General features: G+C 45.6%; 2 protein-coding genes and 2 long non-coding RNA genes across 5 annotated transcripts in view; 1 reads left to right on the top strand and 3 right to left on the bottom strand.

The window, feature by feature from the left end:
* The window catches only part of LOC124265681, a 21,717-nt gene extending 18,161 nt beyond the window's left edge, over positions 1-3,556 (bottom strand). The window contains exon 1 of the long non-coding RNA XR_006895504.1: positions 3,546-3,556. This is a non-coding gene — a long non-coding RNA (uncharacterized LOC124265681). The remainder of the gene's footprint in view (positions 1-3,545) is intronic.
* LOC124265663 (conserved oligomeric Golgi complex subunit 8-like) overlaps positions 1-14,606 on the top strand; it is a 21,045-nt gene extending 6,439 nt beyond the window's left edge. The window contains exons 7-13 of one of the 2 annotated variants that reach the window (XM_046700474.1): positions 175-338; positions 2,761-2,960; positions 3,959-4,040; positions 4,423-4,607; positions 11,563-11,731; positions 13,778-13,992; positions 14,026-14,606. In XM_046700474.1, the coding sequence (XP_046556430.1) occupies positions 175-338; positions 2,761-2,960; positions 3,959-4,040; positions 4,423-4,607; positions 11,563-11,731; positions 13,778-13,992; positions 14,026-14,479 (1,469 nt within the window). In that variant the 3' untranslated portion in view covers positions 14,480-14,606. Of the gene's footprint in view, positions 1-174; positions 339-2,760; positions 2,961-3,958; positions 4,041-4,422; positions 4,608-11,562; positions 11,732-13,777 lie in introns of both variants that reach the window. The other variant, XM_046700466.1, reaches the window with a different exon arrangement.
* A 3,558-nt stretch (positions 14,607-18,164) lies between these two features.
* The window catches only part of LOC124265690 (DNA-directed RNA polymerases I, II, and III subunit RPABC3-like), a 53,078-nt gene continuing 46,885 nt past the window's right edge, over positions 18,165-24,357 (bottom strand). The window contains exon 4 of the mRNA XM_046700492.1: positions 18,165-19,207. Within this exon, the coding sequence (XP_046556448.1) occupies positions 19,090-19,207 (118 nt within the window). The 3' untranslated portion in view covers positions 18,165-19,089. The remainder of the gene's footprint in view (positions 19,208-24,357) is intronic.
* On the bottom strand, positions 19,924-22,045 carry LOC124265698. The gene is made up of 2 exons (XR_006895506.1): positions 20,055-22,045; positions 19,924-19,970 (listed from the first exon to the last, which is right to left on the bottom strand). It is a non-coding gene; the product is annotated as an uncharacterized LOC124265698 (long non-coding RNA).

Genomic DNA, 24,357 nt, shown 5'->3' on the forward strand with positions numbered 1-24,357 from the left:
CAGGATTTTAGTTTGGGGGTACTTCATCAAATTTCTGCGTTCAATACGCAGGAATCACGTGCCCCGTAAAACCCTGTACACGTCCACACACTGCTATATATTCCCAACTGTGCACACACAGATACACATTTGTACATACACACCAGTACACCCAGCCGGTGCTGCTTGTTTCAGCGTACACACACATCACCAAGACCATTGAGCTGAGTCGGGTACACCTGTTTGACATCATCACACAGTATCGAGCTATATTCTCCGATGAGGACCCACTTCTCACCACGGCCCGAGACGAAACAATCAATGAGGCTGCTCTCTTCCACGGCTGGGTGGTACAGAAGGTGAGACCGGAAGTTTTCTGTGTCTTCAGCAGTAACTGAGTACACCAGAGACTGACCAGGTGTACCAGGCTTTCCCTCCATCTGATGTTTTCTGTACCTTACAGGTGTCCTGTGTACACTGGAGACTGACCAGGTGTACCAGGATTTCCCGCCATCTGATGTTTTCTGTACCTTACAGGTGTCCTGTGTACACTGGAGACTGACCAGGTGTACCAGGCTTTCCCTCCATCTGATGTTTTCTGTACCTTACAGGTGTCCTGTGTACACTGGAGACTGACCAGGTGTACCAGGATTTCCCTCCATCTGATGTTTTCTGTACCTTACAGGTGTCCTGTGTACACTGGAGACTGACCAGGTGTACCAGGCTTTCCCTCCATCTGATGTTTTCTGTACCTTACAGGTGTCCTGTGTACACTGGAGACTGACCAGGTGTACCAGGATTTCCCTCCATCTGATGTTTTCTGTACCTTACAGGTGTCCTGTGTACACTGGAGACTGACCAGGTGTACCAGGCTTTCCCTCCATCTGATGTTTTCTGTACCTAACAGGTGTCCTGTGTACACCAGGACTGACCAGGTGTACCAGGCTTTCCCTCCATCTGATGTTTTCTGTACCTTACAGGTGTCCTGTGTACACTGGAGACTGACCAGGTGTACCAGGCTTTCCCTCCATCTGATGTTTTCTGTACCTTACAGGTGTCCTGTGTACACCAGAGACTGACCAGGTGTACCAGGCATTCCCTCCATCTGATGTTTTCTGTACCTTACAGGTGTCCTGTGTACACCAGAGACTGACCAGGTGTACCAGGCTTTCCCTCCATCTGATGTTTTCTGTACCTTACAGGTGTCCTGTGTACACCAGAGACTGACCAGGTGTACCAGGCTTTCCCTCCATCTGATGTTTTCTGTACCTTACAGGTGTCCTGTGTACACTGGAGACTGACCAGGTGTACCAGGATTTCCCTCCATCTGATGTTTTCTGTACCTTACAGGTGTCCTGTGTACACTGGAGACTGACCAGGTGTACCAGGCTTTCCCTCCATCTGATGTTTTCTTTACCTAACAGGTGTCCTGTGTACACCAGGACTGACCTGACCATCTGATGTTTTCTGTACCTTACAGGTGTACCTGGAGGCTGTACCAGGCCCTCCATCTGATGTTTTCTGTACCTTACAGGTGTCCTGTGTACACCAGAGACTGACCAGGTGTACCAGGCATTCCCTCCATCTGATGTTTTCTGTACCTTACAGGTGTCCTGTGTACACCAGAGACTGACCAGGTGTACCAGGCATTCCCTCCATCTGATGTTTTCTGTACCTTACAGGTGTCCTGTGTACACCAGAGACTGACCAGGTGTACCAGGCTTTCCCTCCATCTGATGTTTTCTGTACCTTACAGGTGTCCTGTGTACACCAGAGACTGACCAGGTGTACCAGGCTTTCCCTCCATCTGATGTTTTCTGTACCTTACAGGTGTCCTGTGTACACCAGAGACTGACCAGGTGTACCAGGCGTACCAGGCTTTCCCTCCATCTGATGTTTTCTGTACCTTACAGGTGTACACTGGAGACTGACCAGGTGTACCAGGATTTCCCTCCATCTGATGTTTACTGTACCTTACAGGTGTCCTGTGTACACTGGAGACTGACCAGGTGTACCAGGCTTTCCCTCCATCTGATGTTTTCTGTACCTTACAGGTGTCCTGTGTACACTGGAGACTGACCAGGTGTACCAGGCTTTCCCTCCATCTGATGTTTTCTGTACCTTACAGGTGTCCTGTGTACACTGGAGACTGACCAGGTGTACCAGGCTTTCCCTCCATCTGATGTTTTTTGTACCTTACAGGTGTCCTGTGTACACTGGAGACTGACCAGGTGTACCAGGCTTTCCCTCCATCTGATGTTTTCTGTACCTTACAGGTGTCCTGTGTACACTGGAGACTGACCAGGTGTACCAGGCTTTCCCTCCATCTGATGTTTTCTGTACCTTACAGGTGTCCTGTGTACACTGGAGACTGACGTGAAGGTGTTACTTTCCCTCCATCTGATGTTTACTGTACCTTACAGGTGTCCTGTGTACACTGGAGACTGACGTGAAGGTGTTACTTTCCCTCCATCTGATGTTTACTGTACCTTACAGGTGTCCTGTGTACACTGGAGACTGACGTGAAGGTGTTACTTTCCCTCCATCTGATGTTTTCTGTACCTTACAGGTGTACACTGGAGACTGACGTGAAGGTGTTACTTTCCCTCCATCTGATGTTTTCTCTACCTTACAGGTGTCCTGTGTACACTGGAGACTGACGTGAAGGTGTTACATTCCCTCCATCTGATGTTTTCTGTACCTTACAGGTGTCCTGTGTACACTGGAGACTGACGCGAAGGTGTTACATTCCCTCCATCTGATGTTTACTATACCTTACAGGTGTCACAGTTTCTGAGTACACTGGAGAGAGATCTCCGGGGTGGGGTTGGAGGGAGACTGGATTCACTACTGGGGCAGTGTATGTATTTTGGACTGAGCTTTAGCCGAGTTGGCGCTGACTTCCGTGGTCTCTTGCCACCCATTTTCAAGAGAGCTGCACTGCTGAACTTCAAGGCTGGCCTGAAGGAGGCCAACACAAGGTTGGTATATTACCTATAGCCTGTCTTGGTCATAGCTATATCCTGGCAAACACAAGAGTTGAATCACCTCAGCCTCCATGGTTCATCCAAAGAAACTTTTTAGCTGGATGGACAGGATGTAGGAGATTATCTCTGTTGTCCAGTATTATATGTTTTGTGTTTTCAGTGATGTTCTTGTGTGCTTCTATTTGGAACAAAATGTCCTGAACCTTTGAACAGGGCTACAGATAAGGGGCGTACAGGCGTAATGTACGCCTCAAACTCAATTAAGTACGACATAATATAAGATTTCAAGCGTATCGTGTACGCACATAAATACCTTTGTACGTCTAACATTTAATTTCCGTCCGTATTGTGCAAATGGAAATCTATTTCGGATAAATACGTGTCAAGTTTCTTTTGCGAAACACGATTTTACACATGAGGAAGCCCCGACAGTAGGAATCCCTTGCGTTGCCATGCAACGATATGCGTCACTATTTTTCGATTGGCTAAAAACTACACTGTTCCTATTTATATCTAGTCGGACCTGACATTTCGCGCATCACACGGTCGCTCAGTTATTTCTCACGTGTCTTCAAATACAAATACATGGTTGGAAATAGTGATCGATGAATCGTCCAGACAAACCACATCACCAACTCGCTCACACAAAAACATGTCAGTACTCCTTCAAAATTCTCAGTACACCTCCACTTGCAATATGATGTGTAAGTACACTCGCACCCCCAAAAGTTATCTGGAGCCCTGTTTGAAACCTGTGAGGATCTGGGTTAGAATTGATCTTCAGAAACCCTTGCTTGTTTATAGACTAATGGGATCAGGTGGTCAGGCTTGCTGACTTGGTTAACCCAATAGATTGATTCTCATGATGTTGATCACTTGATTATCTGGTCCAGGCTCGATTATATACAGCTGGAATTGTAAATTATATCTGTGCTAGGCATGTTAAAAGAATCCTGAATTTAGGAGGCCAGTGTTGATGATTGTGGTTTCAGGTTTGAGGAGAACATGCAGTCCTACAACCTGTTGGGAGTTACGTCCTCCAGCAGCATCAGCAGCTACAGCAGTGGTTCACAGGTACGCTTGTCCCCAGCAGGCAGTCAGTGGACACCAACACATTGACCTTCAGATGTAGTTGGGAGTTACCTCCCTGTGACATGTATTCCAAGTTAGTGGGCCAGTTGTAAAATAGCACCAGTACATTTACAACATTTCCAAGTCTGGATGTTGTGTAAGAGTTACCCCCCTTTGACATGTCTTAATAAATGATGTGTTTGTGTTAAGCTACCACTTCCTTGTATCTGTATACAGACACCTTTATGTTTAGTAAAGCTGGTTCAGAGATAAAAGGTTTTTAATACAGTAGCTGTCAGAAGACAGAAGCTCTGAGCCTCACTTGAAAGTAGTTGCTTAATACAGAAATCTTTCGTCATGGACATTATTGTTTGTGTGTTGCCAGCTGGGCACTGTCTACCCTCCGACTGTACTGCTGGAGTTCTACCCACTGGCTGCCTACTGTAACCACGTCCTCACTGCCTTCAATGACCTCCGACTCTGTGCTCCGGTCAACCTCGCTTGTGAAATTGCCGATAGTCTCCAGCAGTCATTACTTGAGGTCAACAGGGTCATCCTTGCCTTCTTCAGGTCAGTGCATGCTGATACAGATACGTCCGTCTCTGTACTTGCCATACTCTGATAAAGATACGTCCTTATCTCTACTTGCCACACTCTGATACAGATACGTCCTTCTCTGCACTTGCCACACTCTGATACAGATACATCCTTCTCTCTACTTGCCACACTCTGATACAGATACGTCCTTCTCTCTACTTGCCACACTCTGATACAGATACGTCCTTCTCTGCACTTGCCACACTCTGATACAGATACGTCCTTCTCTCTACTTGCCACACTCTGATACAGATACGTCCTTCTCTCTACTTGCCACACTCTGATACAGATACGTCCTTCTCTGTGTTTGCCACACTCTGATACAGATCGATCGTCCTTCTCTCTACTTTCCACACTCTGATATAGATACGTCCTTCTCTCTACTTGCCACACTCTGATACAGATACGTCCTTCTCTCTACTTGCCACACTCTGATACAGATACGTCCTTCTCTCTACTTGCCACACTCTGATACAGATACGTCCTTCTCTCTACTTGCCACACTCTGATACAGATACGTCCTTCTCTCTTCTTGCCACACTCTAATACAGATACATCCTTCTCTCTACTTGCCACACTCTGATACAGATACCTCCTTCTCTGTACTTGCCACACTCTGATACAGATACATCCTTCTCTCTACTTGCCACACTCTGATACAGATACGTCCTTCTCTGTACTTGCCACACTCTGATACAGATACCTCCTTCTCTCCACTTGCCACACTCTGATACAGATACCTCCTTCTCTCTACTTGCCACACTCTGATACAGATACCTCCTTCTCTCTGTACTTGCCACACTCTGATATAGATACCTCCTTCTCTGTACTTGCCACACTCTGATACAGATACGTCCTTCTCTCTACTTGCCACACTCTGATACAGATACGTCCTTCTCTCTACTTGCCACACTCTGATACAGATACGTCCTTCTCTCTACTTGCCACACTCTGATACAGATACTCGTCCTTTCTCTACTTGCCACACTCTGATACAGATACGTCCTTCTCTCTACTTGCCACACTCTGATACAGATACATCCTTCTCTCTACTTGCCACACTCTGATACAGATACGTCCTTCTCTCTACTTGCCACACTCTGATACAGATACGTCCTTCTCTCTACTTGCCACACTCTGATACAGATACCTCCTTCTCTCTACTTGCCACACTCTGATACAGATACGTCCTTCTCTACTTGCCACACTCTGATACAGATACTAGATCGTCCTTTCTCTGCTACTTGCCACACTCTGATACAGATACGTCCTTCTCTCTACTTGCCACACTCTGATACAGATCGTCCTTCTCTGTACTTGCCACACTCTGATACAGATACCTCCTTTCTCTCTACTTGCCACACTCTGATACAGATACGTCCTTCTCTCTACTTGCCACACTCTGATACAGATACGTCCTTCTCTCTACTTGCCACACTCTGATACAGATACGTCCTTCTCTCTACTTGCCACACTCTGATATAGATACGTCCTTCTCTCTACTTGCCACACTCTCTCTGATACAGATCTTTCTCTCGTGCCACCTTCTCTGATACAGAATCCATTCTCTCTACTTGCCACACTCTGATACAGATCGTCCTTCTCTCTACTTGCCACACTCTGATACAGATATCGTCCTTCTCTCTCACTTGCCACACTCTGATACAGATACGTCCTTCTCTCTACTTGCCACACTCTGATACAGATACGTCCTTCTCTCTACTTGCCACACTCTGATACAGATACGTCCTTCTCTCTACACTTGCCACACTCTGATACAGATACGTCCTTCTCTCTACTTGCCACACTCTGATACAGATACGTCCTTCTCTCTACTTGCCACACTCTGATACAGATTCTACGATCCTTCTCTCTGATACTTGCCACACTCTGATACAGATACAGATCGATCCTTCTCTCTACTTGCCACACTCTGATACAGATACGTCCTTCTCTCTACTTGCACACTCTGATACAGATGCTCCTTCCTCTCTACTTGCCACACTCTGATACAGATACGTCCTTCTCTCTGCTTGCCACACTCTGATACAGAATCGTCCTTCTCTCTACTTGCCACACTCTGATGCAGAGATCGTCCTTCTCTCTGCACTTGCCACACTCTGATACAGATACGTCCTTCTTTCTCTACTTTTGCTCTGATAAGATCGCCCTCCTCTCTCTACTTGCCACACTCTGATACAGATACGTTCCTCTCTCTACACTTGCCACACTCTGATACAGATATCGTCCTTCTCTTCTACTTGCCACACTCTGATACAGATACGTCTTTTTCTCTACTTGCCACACTCTGATACAGATACGTCCTTCTCTCTACTTGCCACACTCTGATACAGATACGTCCTTCTCTCTACTTGCCACACTCTGATACAGATACGTCCTTCTCTCTACTTGCCACACTCTGATACAGATACGTCCTTCTCTCTACTTGCCACACTCTGATACAGATACGTCCTTCTCTCTACTTGCCACACTCTGATACAGATACGTCCTTCTCTCTACTTGCCACACTCTGATACAGATACGTCCTTCTCTCTCCACTTGCCACACTCTGATACAGGTACGTCCTTCTCTCTACTTGCCACACTCTGATACAGATCGTCCTTCTCTCCACTTGCCACACTCTGATACAGATACGTCCTTCTCTCCACTTGCCACACTCTGATACAGATACGTCCTTCTCTCTACTTGCCACACTCTGATACAGATACGTCCTTCTCTCCACTTGCCACACTCTGATACAGATACGTCCTTCTCTCTACTTGCCACACTCTGATACAGATACGTCCTTCCCTCTACTCTCCATTGCCACACTCTGATACAGATACGCTCCTTCTCTCCACTTGCCACACTCTGATACAGATACGTCCTTCTTCTCTACTTGCCACACTCTTCTGATACAGATACGTCCTTCTCTCTACTTGCCACACTCTGATACAGATCGTCCTTCTCTCCACTTGCCACACTCTGATACAGATCGTCCTTCTCTCTACTTGCCACACTCTGATACAGATAGATCATTTCTTCCTCTACTTGCCACTCTGCTACACTCTGATACAGATACGTCCTTCTCTCTACTTGCCACACTCTGATACAGATACATCCTTCTCTCTCTTGCCACACTCTGATACAGATACGTCCTTCTCTCTACTTACACACCTCTGCAGTGCAGATAATCGTCCTTCCTCTCTCTACTTGCCACACTCTGATACAGATATCGTCCTTCTCTGTACTTTGCCACACTCTGATACAGATCGTCCTTCTCTCTACTTGCCACACTCTGATACAGATACGTCCTTCCTTCTCTACTTTGCCACACTCTGATACAGATACATCCTTCTCTCTCCACTTGCCACACTCTGATACAGATATCGCCCTTCTCTCTACTTGCCACACACTCTGATACAGATATCGTCCTTCTCCGCTACTTGCTACATCTTCTGATACAGATCGTCCTTCTCTCTTCCACTTGCCACACTCTGATACAGATATCGCCCTTCTCTACTTGCCACACTCTGATACAGATGCGTCCTTCCTCTCTACTTGCCACACTCTGATACAGATCGTCCTTCGTCCTTGCTCACTCCTTGCAGGATGTCCTTCTGATACGATCGTCCCTTCTCTTTCTACTTGCTGCTCTGATACAGATACTTCCTTCTCTTACTTTGCCACACTCTGATACAGATATCGCATCCCTCTCTCTCGCGCCACATACTAGATACTGATGCTCGATCCACGCTCTGATACAGATCTTCTTCTTTACTTTCGACACTCTGATACAGATATCGTCCTTCTCTACTTGCCACACTCTGATACAGATACTTCTCTCCTTCTCTCTACTTGCCACACTCTGATACAGATACGTTTCGTCCTTCTCTCTACTTGCCACACTCTGATACAGATCGTCCTTCTCTCTGCTTGCCACACTCTGATACAGATACGTCCTTCTCTCCACTTGCCACACTCTGATACAGATCGTCCTTCTCTCTACTTGCCACACTTACAGGTCTGATTCTGATACAGATACTCTCCTCCTTCTCTCCTACTTTGCCATACTCTGATACAGATACGTCCTTTCTCTACTTGCCACACTCTGATACAGATACGTCCTTTCTCTCCTCTTGCCACACTCTGATACAGATACGTCCTTCTCTCCACTTACACAACTCTGATACAGATACGTCCTTCTCTCTACTTGCCACTTGCCACTCTGATACAGATCGTCCTTCTCTCTACTTGCCACACTCTGATACAGATACGTCCTTCTCTCTACTTGCCACACTCTGATACAGATACGTCCTTCTCTCTACTTGCCATACACTCTGATACAGATACATCCTTCTCTCTACTTGCCACACTCTGATACAGATCGTCCTTCTCTCCACTTGCCACACTCTGATACAGATACGTCCCCTTCTCTCCACTTGCCACACTCTGATACAGATCGTCTTTCTCTCTACTTGCCACACTCTGATACAGATCGTCCTTCTCTCTACTTGCCACACTCTGATACAGATACATCCTTTTCTCTCCACTTGCCACACTCTGATACAGATACGTCCTTCTCTACTTGCCACATCTGATACAGATAATCCTTCTCTCTACTTGCCACGCTCTGATACAGATACGATCCAGTTGAATCCCCACTTGCCACACTCTGTGAAGCCCATTTTCTGGTGTCCTTGCCACACTCTGATGTTGCTGGAATATTGCTCTGATACAGTAATCGTCCTTCTCCAAACTGCCACACTCTGATACAGATACGTCCTTCTCTCTACTTGCCACACTCTGATACAGATACGTCCTTCTCTCTACTTGCCACACTCTGATACAGATATCGTCCTTCTCTCTACTTGCCACACTCTGATACAGATACCTCCTTCTCTCCACTTGCCACACTCTGATACAGATACGTCCTTCTCTCTACTTGCCACACTCTGATACAGATACGTCCTTCTCTCTACTTGCCACACTCTGATACAGATACGTCCTTCTCTCCACTTGCCACACTCTGATACAGATACGTCCTTCTCTCTACTTGCCACACTCTGATACAGATACGTCCTTCTCTCTACTTGCCATACTCTGATACAGATACGTCCTTCTCTCTACTTTGCCACACTCTGATATAGATACGTCCTTCTCTCTACTTGCCACACTCTGATACAGATACGTCCTTCTCTCTACTTGCCACACTCTGATACAGATACGTCCTTCTCTCTACTTTCCACACTCTGATATAGATACGTCCTTCTCTCTACTTGCCACACTCTGATACAGATCACGATCCTTCTCTCTACTTGCCACACTCTGATACAGATACCTCCTTCTCTCTACTTGCCACACTCTGATATAGATATCGTCCTTCTTCTCTCTACTTGCCACACTCTGATACAGATACGTCCTTCTCTCTACTTGCCATTCTGATACAGATACGCCCTTCTCTCTACTTGCCACACTCTGATACAGATATATCCTTCTCTCTACTTGCCACACTCTGATACAGATACGTCCTTCTCTGTACTTGCCACACTCTGATACAGATACATCCTTCTCTCCACTTGCCACACTCTGATACAGATACATCCTTCTCTCTACTTGCCACACTCTGATACAGATCGTCCTTCTCTCGTACGTGCCACATTCTGATAGAGATACACGTACTTCTCTCTACTTGAACATTCTGATGAAGATGGGTGTTGGGCTTTCAACTGGATTCTTGATGAACTGTTTTCGTGGGTGTTGGGCTTTATTATTAACCAACTGGATTCTGATGAACTGTTTTAGCGTGGGTGTTGGGCTATTAACTAACTGGATTCTGATGAACTGTTTTGCGTGGGTGTTGGGCTTTATTATTAACCAACTGGATTCTGATGAACTGTTTTGCGTGGGTGTTGGGCTTTATTATTAACCAACTGGATTCTGATGAACTGTTTTGCGTGGGTGTTGGGCTTTATTATGAACTAAGCAGAGGCCTAGTGGTTAAATAGAGAATCTCACCCAACTGTCTACTGATATCAATTATATCAACACGAGTTGATAAAGTTACATATATCCAAGGCTTGCCAAAGATCTTTTTACTTTTATCGAGTGTTGGTATAATTGATATCAATAGACACGAGGATGACACGGTACTGTCATTAGACTTGCAGTGCAGCGATGTCATAGCATTGTGACATCATCAAGTTCATGACATCATAGCATTGTCAGGGCATTGTAGAAAATCTACTGTCTACCCTCATGGGTACGATGTGTGAAGCTTATTTCTGGTGTTCCCCGCTGTGGTATTGCTGGAATATTGCTTAACCATACCCACTCACTCACTCACTCACTATTAACTCACCAACTTCTTGAATGCCAATCAACAATTAGTTCCTTGAAGTTCCTTGAGTTGGAGTATTTTGGACTTATTTCCTTTCCTCTTTGTTGATTAGTGGCAGGAGGTAGATTATCAATATTGTTTGTATTCACAGAGGTATATTTACAAGTAGATGGGGAGAGAGGTTAAATTAGGTTTACATCCACTGTTTACGTGTTACATATTCTACTTGCCAACAAGGATAGGTTGAGCACTGACCTGACAATTGACCCGTATTAGGATGTATGAGTGCTGCCCAGTGGCGCTTGCTGTTGTTAGGGAAGGGGCCCCAGGTTGTCCGCGATCAAGTGTAGTGCGATGGGTAAAGCAAGGTGTGTGCAGCTACTCATAGAAACAATTTCATCGTCATGCAATGCATGTGCACTAGCCTAAATCTGCTCTACCTTTCACAAACCAAATGGGTTTGCCCATTGCCATGCACCGCCTACTTCTCGTAAACGTGTTCTCTGTACTGGTCCAGCTTATCCTTGTTTGCCAGGAAATCATTGTGTGCATGGAGGAAGGATTGACCTGTGTTGCTTCTGTTTCCAGGGCAGAAGAGACGACCTTCAACTTGAAGGAGAGTGAGCAGTTTGGTCAGTTCTGTGCCACGTACATCACGGACCTCCTGCCCTACCTCAACAAGTGCCTGCAGGTGCTCTTCCCTGCTTCTCAGCTCGCTCAGGCACTGGGTGTGTCTGTCACAGAGCTCCATAAACTGGTGAGTCAAGGTAGGCTCCTGTCATGGTCTGTCACAGAGCTCCATATACTGGTGAGTCAAGGTAGGCTTCTGTCCTGACCTGTCACAGAGCTCCATATACTGGTGAGTCAAGGTAGGCTCTGTCAGTCTGTAGGCTGGTGAGTCAAGGTGTCTGTCCTGACCTGTCACAGAGCTCCATATACTGGTGAGTCTAGGTAGGCTCCTGTCCTGACCTGTCACAGAGCTCCATATACTGGTGAGTCAAGGTAGGCTCCTGTCCTGACCTGTCACAGAGCTCCATATACTGGTGAGTCAAGGTAGGCTTCTGTCCTGACCTGTCACAGAGCTCCATATACTGGTGAGTCTAGGTAGGCTTCTGTCCTGACCTGTCACAGAGCTCCATATACTGGTGAGTCTAGGTAGGCTCCTGTCCTGACCTGTCACAGAGCTCCATATACTGGTGAGTCTAGGTAGGCTCCTGTCCTGACCTGTCACAGAGCTCCATATACTGGTGAGTCTAGGTAGGCTCCTGTCCTGACCTGTCACAGAGCTCCTCTAGGTAGGCTTCCTGTCATGACCTGTCACAGAGCTATACTGGTGAGTCTAGGTAGGCTTCTGTCCTGACCTGTCACAGAGCTCCATATACTGGTGAGTCTAGGTAGGCTCCTGTCCTGACCTGTCACAGAGCTCCATATACTGGTGAGTCTAGGTAGGCTGTCCTGACCTGTCCTGAGGTAGGCTCTGTCACAGAGCTCCATATACTGGGTGAGTCTAGGTAGGCTCCTGTCCTGACCTGTCACAGAGCTCCATAAACTGGTGAGTCTAGGTAGGCTCCTGTCCTGGTGGAGTGAGGCTCCTGTCCTGACCTGAGGCTCCACTGGTGAGAGGTAGGCTCCTTGACCTGTCACAGAGCTCCATATACTGGTGAGTCTAGGTAGGCTCCTGTCCTGACCTGTCACAGAGTCTAGGTAGGCTCCTGTCCTGACCTAGAGCTCCATAAACTGGTGAGTCTAGGTACTGGTGAGTCTAGGTAGGCTAGGCTCCTGTCCTGACCTGTCACAGAGCTCCATAAACTGGTGAGTCTAGGTAGGCTCCTGTCCTGACCTGTCACAGAGCTCCATATACTGGTGAGTCTAGGTAGGCTCCTGTCCTGACCTGTCACAGAGCTCCATATACTGGTGAGTCTAGGTAGGCTCCTGTCCTGACCTGTCACAGAGCTCCATATACTGGTGAGTCTAGGTAGGCTCTTGACCTGTCCACAGAGCTCCATAAACTGAGGCTGTCCTGTCACAGAGCTCCATATACTGGTGAGTCTAGGTAGGCTCCTGTCATGACCTGTCACAGAGCTCCATATACTGGTGAGTCTAGGTAGGCTCCTGTCCTGACCTGTCACAGAGCTCCATATACTGGTGAGTCTAGGTTGGCTTCTGTCCTGACCTGTCACAGAGCTCCATATACTAGTGAGTCTAGGTAGGCTTCTGTCCTGACCTGTCACAGAGCTCCTGCTAGTCAGGCATCATCTGTGGGTCATCCTTTGATGATGTCAGACATCACTGGACCAAGCTCCTATATGTTTCTTCTAGTGATGAAATTATTCAAGGGGTTCGAATCCAATTTTCCATAATGCCCTTCACAGCCATATTTGCAAGCCTAGTTATGGCCTATACACATTCATTTGAGCTAGTTTCGTAAAAAAGCTTTAGTTTAAAAACTCTACCTTGGCATGTGTGTTGTTCATGTGTAGGGAGATCTTCTTGGCATGTGTGTTGTTGAGATTTAAAGAGCTATAACTTTGCATGTGTGTTGTTCAAAAGTAGGGAGATCCTCTTGGCATGTGTGTTGTTCATGTGTAGGGAGATCTTCTTGGCATGTGTGTTGTTCATTTGTCAAAAGTAGGGGAAGATCTTGGCATGTGTTCATGTAGGGAGATCTTGGCAAGAGCTATAACTTTGCATGTGTGTTGTTCATATGTAGGGAGATCTTCTTGGCATGTGTGTTGTTCATGTTTAGGGAGATCTTTCTTGGTAGTGTTCAGTATTTACTCACTTCACTCATTCACTTTTCCAGGGCAGTGTTGGCCAGGTCGACCTGAAGGCTGTACTGAAACAGGTCAACCATCTCATACCTGTTGTCAAGGAAACGCCAACACAGATCTCAAGTTCCATAGCAACATCTCACATTCCATCCTCTCTAGTGGTTCCCAAATCTTCAGATACAGATACACTTAGTACAACAACTGTTCCAGATACCGAGACTACTGGTACAACAACTGCTCCCAAATCGCCAGACGCAGATACTACCAGTAAAACAACTGTTCCAGATACCAATACTACTGGTACAACAACTGCTCCCAAATCTCCAGATTCAAATACTACTGATCCAACGACTGATCCCAATTCTCCATACAGAGATACTACTGGTACAACGACTGATCCCAGATCTCCAGATACAACAGCTGTTGTTCCTAGTGGTGATGGAAGTGCAGCACATTCTGATCTTTCTACTATGACAACTCCTGCTGATGTTCCGGAAGATCCAGTTGCTGCAAGTCCAGCTACTCCTGTTGGTACGGAGGCTGCTTTGTCTGGGGATGGATGGTCCAATTCATGGGGGGACAACGACTTCAGCATTGACCTTGATACAGTCCAGCTGACCAGTGGAACTCCTGCGAGTATTGATACTGAGCTGGCCTCAAGTTTAGTTGACACTGTGCTACAAGGGGGGACAACCGCCGTGGGGAAAACTGGAGATGTGAAGAAACAAGACTGATTGTGTGACCTTGGTTACTGCAAAAATATATAATGTTTCAACATTCAAGCACATACCAACAGAACACGTATGATAGCAGTGTCTTTGTAGATTGACGTTTGGGTAAATGACTTCCTGTTCCTGGTTAGTGAGGGTTTTGTCGTAGTTTTCTGTAACCATGGTTACTATGGTGAGAAAGAAACTTGTCAGTTTATCCTGAACTTGATCTGTACAATGAGCCATCAGATTACAATTGTAGACTAATGAGAGCCTCTGACCAGAGAGCGGAAAGTCATTGTGAGGCCTGTCCTACAACCATGTTAAAGATGGTGCTTGATGTCTCCATGCCTGTTGCTTCACATTGATGCCATGATGAAGCTGGTATCCTGTTCAACTGTGGCTTGGTCTGAATCATCCTCGATAATCTCCAGGGTATACATTACGATCACTCTCCACTATACGCATCTACGGCTTGGCCCGATGAATTTATTACCTCCCTTGGCCGGCTTCTTATCCAATCAGGTGTCTACGCTGGGAAGTTGAGCGGACCAATCACAACTCACGTTCACTTCTTAAATTATCTAACCGATTAAACTTGGCAACGCAATTGATGCAGAGGTACTCTGAAAGAGGTTGAAGGTGTTCATGCATATATTTTTTTAAGTTTCAGTCCTGTAAATTTGTCTGTATGATTTCCCCAAAAATCTGAGTCGCATTGTGAACAAACTTTCGCGGCTGCAACCGCTATCTTTGTTGACACTGGCAAGTTCGGTTGTAACGGCGGCTTAGCTGATTGGCTACTGTGAGAATGCGGAGTCAGCCAAGGGGGGTAATAAAATCATCGGGCCAAGCCATAGATGCGTCCAGGGTATAGTGGAGATTGATTGTAGCGTATGCCCTGGAGATTATCGAGGATGGGTCTGAATAGGACTGGTGTCTCTCTCTCTCACACACACGCATGCACACGCGCATGCATGCACACACACACACACACACACACACACACACACACACACACTAGAAGTGCAGAAGTCTTGAAGACGACCTCAAATCATCTCTTTACAGCTGAAATGATGTTTCAGATATGTACAACATATTTTGAGTATAACCATGGTAACACATTCTTCAGATGGGCGACAGAAGGGTGTTTTCAACGGGATTGTTATGTGGTCTTTCATATCTATTGGTTGATTAAATAGTCAAATTCTTAATACTGGTTCCTGTTTCTTATGGATCGCCTCTCAGGTGAAGTGGTTAGAGCGTCGCCCGGACAGCGGAAGGTCGCGGATTCGATCCCTGGCCGTATCGTACCAAAAGACGTCAAAATATGGTACGTGTTGGTCCCTGCCTGGTGCATCAATGGGTACAACAGGGACTGGTCGGCTCTGAGTCAGTATAATGTGTCTGAGGGGGATATTCATGCTTAACTGTGCCATGGCATCTCTTAAAACCACCTCAAGTCTGGGCTAGTACATGCAGCCACACCTACACACTCATGTCATCATATGAGCGAAGTACGAAATTCTTACTCCATCCATCCTGCAAGTGGTAACATTCTACTCAGCTGTCAGTGTTGATACGGTGTTACACTCAGCTGTCAGTGTTGATACAGTGTTATACTCAGCTGTTAGTGTTGATACAGTGTTATACACAGCTGTCAGTGTTGATAGTGTTATACTCAGCTGTCAAGTGTTGATACAGTGTTATACTCAGCTGTTAGTGTTGATACAGTGTTGTACTCAGCTGTTAGTGTTGATACAGTGTTATACTCAGCTGTCAGTGTTGATACAGTGTTATACCCAGCTGTCAGTGTTGATACAGTGTTATACTCAGCTGTCAGTGTTGATACTAGTGTAACGATTCATCGATAGTATCGTTGTTTGCATCGTCAACTAGGCGATACGAGTGCATCGATACAAGCCACATTTAGGCAATATATCAGGATATTTATATCGCGAGGGTCCATGATACATCGATGTATCGCCACAAGAGACGATATATCCCGATACTACTTACGTAGTTCACTAACAAAACTAAACAAAGTTAGAAAGCTTAACAGTTTGAATGTAAGTGACTCAGCACATTATGATGAAAAGAATTTGCTTGTATCTGTTCTATTTGTAAAAGACTGAACATTTTTCAAACTCTGTGAACTGTAAATGAAATATGTATAGTTGTTTGACAAATACCGCCATTTATTAACAACTATGAACGATGTTAAGAAAGAGAACAAAGATAAGATAAAATTTAGAAAGACTTAAGAGTTTTGTCAATGATGATATAAATTACATTGAATTGCTTGTGAAAGCATTGGTGTAGAAACACAACTCCCCAAGGGACACTTCAGTTTAAAATGTATATACATTAGATCAAGGTAAACTGAATATGTTTGACTGTACTTTCTTGAGCTTTAAATGCTGAAACTTCATTAGATCAACTACTTTTTACGTGTGTGTGTGTGTGTGTGTGTGTGTGTGTGTGTGTGTGTGTGTGTGTGTGTGTGTGTGTGTGTGTGTGAATGTGAGACAAGTTCTACTGTATAACAAATAATGTCTCAGTCATTTTATCTGTCATATCTGTTCTGTTTTTAGAAATTGTAAAGTATCGGGATACGTATCGTATTGGCACCATTGTATCGTGATGATAATCATCTCGCAGGTTCCTTGCCAATACTTTCATGATATATCGTCTCGCCTCATTAAAATGGTATCGGGATATATCGTCTCGCCACTTAGGCCACGATACACAGCTCTAGTTGATACAGTGTTATACTCAGCTGTCAGTGTTGATACAGTGTTATACTCAGCTGTCAGTGTTGATACAGTGTTATACTCAGCTGTCAGTGTTGATACAGTGTTATACTCAGCTGTCAGTCCTGATACAGTGTTATACTCAGCTGTCAGTGTTGATACAGTGTTATACTCAGCTTCCAGTGTTGATACAGTGTTATACTCAGCTTCCAGTGTTGATACAGTGTTACACCCAGCTGTCAGTGTTGATACAGTGTTATACTCAGCTGTCAGTGTTGATACAGTGTTACACCCAACTACCAGTGTTGATACAGTGTTATACTAAGTTGTAAGTGTTGATACAGTGTTATACTCAGCTGCCAGTGTTGATACAGTGTTATACTCAGCTGTCAGTGTTGATACAGTGTTATACTCAGCTGTCAGTGTTGATACAGTGTTATACTCAGCTGTCAGTGTTGATACAGTGTTATACTCAGCTGTCAGTGTTGATACAGTGTTATACTCAGCTGTCAGTGTTGATACAGTGTTATACTCAGCTGTCAGTGTTGATACAGTGTTATACTCAGCTGTCAGTGTTGATACAGTGTTATACCCAGCTGTCAGTGTTGATACAGTGTTATACCCAGCTGGCAGTGTTGATACAGTGTTATACTCAGCTGGCAGTGTTGATACAGTGTTATACTCAGCTGGCAGTGTTGATACAGTGTTATACTCAGCTGGCAGTGTTGATACAGTGTTATACTCAGCTGTCAGTGTTGATACAGTGTTATACTCAGCTGGCAGTGTTGATACAGTGTTATACTCAGCTGTCAGTGTTGATACAGTGTTACACTCAGCTGTCAGTGTTGATACAGTGTTGATACAGTGATACACTTGTTATACTTGAGGTAAAGACCAGTGGAGGTGGCCAATAAGAGGATGCAGGACAAATGTGACAGAAATACAGAATATACGGGTTGATGATAAAATGTTTATTGTGATGAGACTATGTACAGTGAAAGCATCTATTGCACAGCACCACACAGGGTCAGACATAGGACGCCTCCCAGTTACCACACAGCCTGAACCTGGAAGTTTGGCTTGAGTGAAATATTTTGCTTTCCCTAGAAAATTTTTGATACTCTTTACAGAGTGAAATAGGGCCTGTAAGTCTTTTGCAGTACTAAGCTGGTTCTCAGTTGAACTTCCGGCACCAGATGTCTGGTAACAAGCGTATATTCAAGAACAAGTTCTGGTCCCAAATTGTGCAGGGCAATTTAATTGATCGGACCAAGTGTACAAGCATGATTGGCTGTCACAGCGAGCTGTGGACAGTTATAGTAGTTGGCTAATGTGGGGTGGTTTGATCGGAAATTTGTTATTCCTGCAAGAATTTCGGTTCGTTACTGTCAACTGACAACCATGAGACCATTCAAAAAAAGTATGAAACATTGTTTGCCACTGGACGTACTAATGTCTCATGAAGTGCCTTGACCTACCTACAGGGCCCAATAAAACCCATCACCAACAGAGACCGACAGGTCTCCTGTCTGCCACACTGACTAATACATCGGGACTTCAATGGGTCACTGAAACTTATAGTTCTCAGTGAAAATATGCTTTGACATAAAGGTCAGATTTCTATAATTCTCAGGAGATGTACTTTCCAGTGACTTACCAAACATCTAGATTTGAAGAAGGGGATCTAAAAACTTTACTTTGCATGCTGGGCGCTTCAGTCTTATGAAAGGATTCTTGTCTTGAGTGACCTTGTGTGGGTTGACCTCCTTGGAGTTCAACTGTGACCCTGGCAACCAGAGTCTGACATCTGTGCGCTCATACATCAGTAATACAATAGATGCTGAGTACACACAAAAATGACAACCTGTTGCCGTGACAACCTCAGAAAGCCAGCTTCTTCATCATGAGATAAACATGAGAATCAACTTCAAACCCGTGTAGATTGTTGGGGTCACCCTTGAGTCTCATCAGCAGTCCGCCATAGGAGATGTAAGCTGCCCTGCAATATACAACATTGAACTCAGTAATCCCTGCAATATACAACATTAAAGTTAGTCAGCCCTGCAATATACAACGTAACAGTCAGTCAGCCCTGCAATATACAACGTAACAGTCAGTCAGCCCTGCAATATACAACGTAACAGTCAGTCAGCCCTGCAATATACAACGTAACAGTCAGTCAGCCCTGCAATATACAACGTAACAGTCAGTCATCATCCCTGCATGAAGTATACAGTGAGCACGCAATATACAACATTAAAGTCAGTCAGCCCTGTAATATATGAAGTAACCGTCAGTGAACATTAAAGTCAGTCAGCCCTGTAATACATGAAGTAACCGTCAAGCACTGCAATATACAACAGTACAGTGCAATATACAACATTAAAGTCAGTCAGCCCTGTAATACATGAAGTAACCGTCAGTGAGCACTGCAATATACAACATTAAAGTGAGTCATCTCTGTAATACACGAAGTAACCATCAGTGAGCACTGCAATATACAACATTAAAGTCAATCATCCCTGTAATATAGTAAGTAAGAGTCAGTCAGCACTGCAATATGCAACATAAGTCAATCATCATAACCATAAACAATGTAACGCCTGTGTCTGTGGTAGTCTACATGCTTCCCCACCTCACTGTCCCTTGTGTGGATAGTATAATGTTGACAGACAGTAAATCAATCAATGACTTTGATCTCGTTCAGCCCTCACTCAAGTTTAACCTAACAAGCCTGTCTTTACAAGTCTGACCTCACAAGCCTGTCTTCACAAGTCTGACCTCACAAACCTGTCTTTACAAGTCTGACCTCATAAGCCTGTCTTCACAAGTCTGACCTCACAAACCTGTCTTTACAAGTCTGACCTCACAAGCCTGTCTTTACAAGTCTGACCTCATAAGCCTGTCTTCACAAGTCTGACCTCATAAGCCTGTCTTTACAAGTCTGACATCACAAACCTGTCTTTACAAGTCTGACCTCATAAGCCTGTCTTTACAAGTCTGACCTCATAAGCCTGTCTTTACAAGTCTGACCTCACAAGCCTGTCTTTACAAGTCTGACATCACAAGCCTGTCTTCACAAGTCTGACATCACAAACCTGTCTTTACAAGTCTGACCTCACAAGCCTGTCTTTACAAGTCTGACATTACAAGCCTGTCTTTACAAGTCTGACATCACAAGCCTGTCTTTACAAGTCTGACATCACAAGCCTGTCTTTACAAGTCCTCAGTGTTAGCTGTGACAGTTGCACCAGGCTTCACCAAACAACCCAGCTCTCTCTGTATTGTGTTTACAAAAGTCAACAAGTGGAACTAGTTCGTACTGATCCTCCTGAAACAATACAAGGTGTGGCAGACCTTCTGATGTGACTCGTTGCCACACACATATCTCAAGGGGGACTGACAAAATCCCAAGCATACAAAATCCCATGGGACAAAATTTCTTTGGACAAAATCCGGACTTTGTCCGCAGTGTGCAGACATTTTGTCTTATCGGATTTTGTCCGGTAGGGTTTTTGTCCTACCCTCCAATCTCAAGATGTAACCATGGCAATGATACTCTGACACCCTCCCAGTTAAAAGACTACAGTGTGGTAACCATGGCAACTATGTTGTAACTATGGTAACTACGTTGTAATTAAGGTAACTGTGTTGTAACTTTGATAACTATCACTCTGTGAAAGATTAGGTGCTGCATGTATGAATATATTTTGACAATGTGTTCTGTATGAAGATATGTTTAGGAATTCAAGCTCAAGATTTAGAACTGCACTGTTTCATGTTTACATGCATAACACAGACGTCTACCAGACTCAACTCAAGACCAGTCTACAAGGACAGAGGTATGGGGTGGCTGTCGGGGAAACTTGAGTGTTGTAATGGTGGAAGGTGTATTCTGAAGAGTCAGCACTTCACAACCTTCTCTACAACAATCAACATAGTGACTATATGATAGTGCCCCATACCCACCCTGATATATGACATCCAATAGCCATCCTGACATAAATGACATCCAATACCCACCCTGACTTATGGCATCCAATATCCACCCTGATATATGACATCCAATACCCACCCTGATATATGACATCCAATATCCACCCTGATATATGACATCCAATATCCACCCTGATATCACATCCAATACCCACCCTGATATATGACATCCAATGCCCACCCTGATATATGACATCCAATATCCACCCTGATATCACATCCAATACCCACCCTGATATATGACATCCAATACCCACCCTGATATATGACATCCAATATCCACCCTGATATCACATCCAATACCCACCCTGATATATGACATCCAATATCCACCCTGATATATGACATCCAATACCCACCCTGATTTGACATCCAATGCCCAGCCTGATATATGACATCCAATATCCACCCTGATATATGACATCAAATATCCACCCTGATATATGACATCCAATACCCACCCTGATATATGACATCCAATGCCCACCCTGATATATGACATCCAATGCCCACCCTGATATATGACATCCAATATCCACCCTGATATGACATCCAATACCCACCCTGATATATGACATCCAATACCCACCCTGATGACATCCAATGTCCACCCTGATATGACATCAAATATCCACCCTGATATATGACATCCAATACCCACCCTGATTTGACATCAAATGCCCACCCTGATATATGACATCCAATACCCACATTGATACGACATCCAATATCCACTGTGATATATGACAACCTAGTTGCTTAGCAACTATAGAGTAAGCAGCATCTCGCTCTGTACCAGAGTTAGAGAGCTAGTGAGCGTCATCTTGCCCCGTACCAGAGTTAGTCAGTGTCATCTAGCCCTGTACCAGAGTGAGAGCGTTCTGTATCATGGTTAGTCAGTGTCATCTAGCCCTGTACCAGAGTGAGTCAGCGTCATCCCGCCCTGTATCATAGTTCGTCAGTGTCATCTAGCCCTGTACCAGAGTTAGTCAGTGTCATCTATGCCCTATACCAGAGTTCGTCAGTGTCATCTAGCCCTGTACCAGAGTTAGTCAGGGTCATCTCGCCCTATACCAGAGTTCGTCAGTGTCATCTAGCCCTGTACCAGAGATAGTCAGTGTCATCTAGCCCTGTACCAGAGTTAGTCAGCATCATCTCGCCCTGTACCAGAGTTCGTCAGCGTCATCTAGCCCTTTATCATAGTTCGTCAGTGTCATCTAGCCCTGTACCAGAGTTAGTCAGTGTCATCTATGCCCTATACCAGAGTTCGTCAGTGTCATCTAGCCCTGTACCCGAGTTCGTCAGCGTCATCTAGCCCTGTACCAGAGTTAGTCAGCATCATCTCGCCCTGTACCAGAGTTCGTCAGCGTCATCTAGCCCTGTACCAGAGTTAGTCAGTGTCATCAAGACCTGTACCCAAGTTCGTCAGCGTCATCTCGCCCTGTACCTGAGTTAGTCGGTGTCATCTCGCCCTGTACCCGAGTTTGTCAGTGTCATCTGGCCCTGTACCAGAGTTAATCAGTGTCATCTAGCCCTATACCCGAGTTAGTCAGCATCATCTAGCCCTGTACCCGAGTTCATCAGCGTCATCTCGCCCTGTACCCGAGTTAGTCAGTGTCATCTAGCCCTGTACAAGAGTTCCTCAGTGTCATCTAGTCCTATACCCGAGTTAGTCAGCATCATCTAGCCCTGTACCAGAGTTCCTCAGTGTCATCTAGTCCTATACCCGAGTTAGTCAGCATCATCTAGCCCTGTACCAGAGTTCATCAGTGTCATCTAGCCCTATACCTGAGTTAGTCAGCGTCATCTAGCCCTGTACCCGAGTTAGTCAGGGTCATCTCGCCCTGTACCCAAGTTAGTCAGGGTCATCTAGCTCTGTACCAGAGCTAGTAAGTGTCATTTCGCCCTGTTCCCGAGTCAGTCAGCATTATCTTGCCCTGTACCCAAGTTAGTCAGTGTCATTTCGCCCTGTACCCGAGTTAGTCAGGGTCATTTTGCCCTGTTCCCGAGTCAGTCAGCGTCATCTTGCCCTGTACCAGAGTTAGTCAGCATCATCTAGCCCTGTACCCGAGTCAGTCAGCATCATCTAGCCCTGTACCAGACATAGTCAGTGTCATTTCGCCCTGTTCCCGAGTCAGTCAGCGTCATCTTGCCCTGTACCCGAGTTAGTCAGTGTCATCTAGCCCTGTACCAGAGTTCGTCAGTGTCATCTAGCCCTATACCCGAGTTAGTCAGCATCATCTAGCCCTGTACCCGAGTTCATCAGTGTCATTTCGCCCTGTTCCCGAGTTAGTCAGCGTCATCTCGCCCTGTACCCCAGTTAGTCAGCGTCATCTCGCCCTGTACCAGAGTTAGTCAGCGTCATCTTGCCCTGTACCCGAGTGAGTCAGCGTCATCTAGCCCTGTACCCCAGTTAGTCAGCGTCATCTAGCCCTGTTCCCGAGTCAGTCAGCTTCATCTTGCCCTGTACCCGAGTTAGTCAGCGTCATCTAGCCCTGTACCCGAGTTCATCAGCGTCATCTCGCCCTGTACCCGAGTTAGTCAGTGTCATCTAGCCCTGTACCAGAGTTCGTCAGTGTCATCTAGCCCTATACCCGAGTTAGTCAGCATCATCTAGCCCTGTATCCGAGTTCATCAGTGTCATTTCGCCCTGTTCCCGAGTTAGTCAGCGTCATCTCGCCCTGTACCCCAGTTAGTCAGCGTCATCTAGCCCTGTACCCGAGTTAGTCAGCGTCATCTTGCCCTGTACCCGAGTTAGTCAGTGTCATCTAGCCCTGTACCCCAGTTAGTCAGCGTCATCTAGCCCTGTTCCCGAGTCAGTCAGCTTCATCTTGCCCTGTACCCGAGTTAGTCAGCGTCATTTCGCCCTGTTCCCGAGGCAGTCAGCGTCATCTAGCCCTGTACCCGAGTTAGTCAGCGTCATCTAGCCCTATACCCCAGTTGGTCAGCGTCATCTAGCCCTGTACCCGAGTTAGTCAGCGTCATCTAGCCCTGTACCCGAGTTAGTCAGCGTCATCTCGCCCTGTACCCCAGTTAGTCAGCGTCATCTAGCCCTGTACCCGAGTTAGTCAGCGTCATCTAGCCCTGTACCAGAGCTAGTCAGTGTCATTTCGCCCTGTTCCCGAGTTAGTCAGCATCATCTAGCCCTGTACC

Source organism: Haliotis rubra, unplaced genomic scaffold, assembly GCF_003918875.1.
Source record: "Haliotis rubra isolate DU_JTF1 unplaced genomic scaffold, ASM391887v1 Scf1215, whole genome shotgun sequence".
In the NCBI taxonomy this organism is placed as follows: Eukaryota; Metazoa; Mollusca; class Gastropoda; order Lepetellida; family Haliotidae; genus Haliotis; species Haliotis rubra.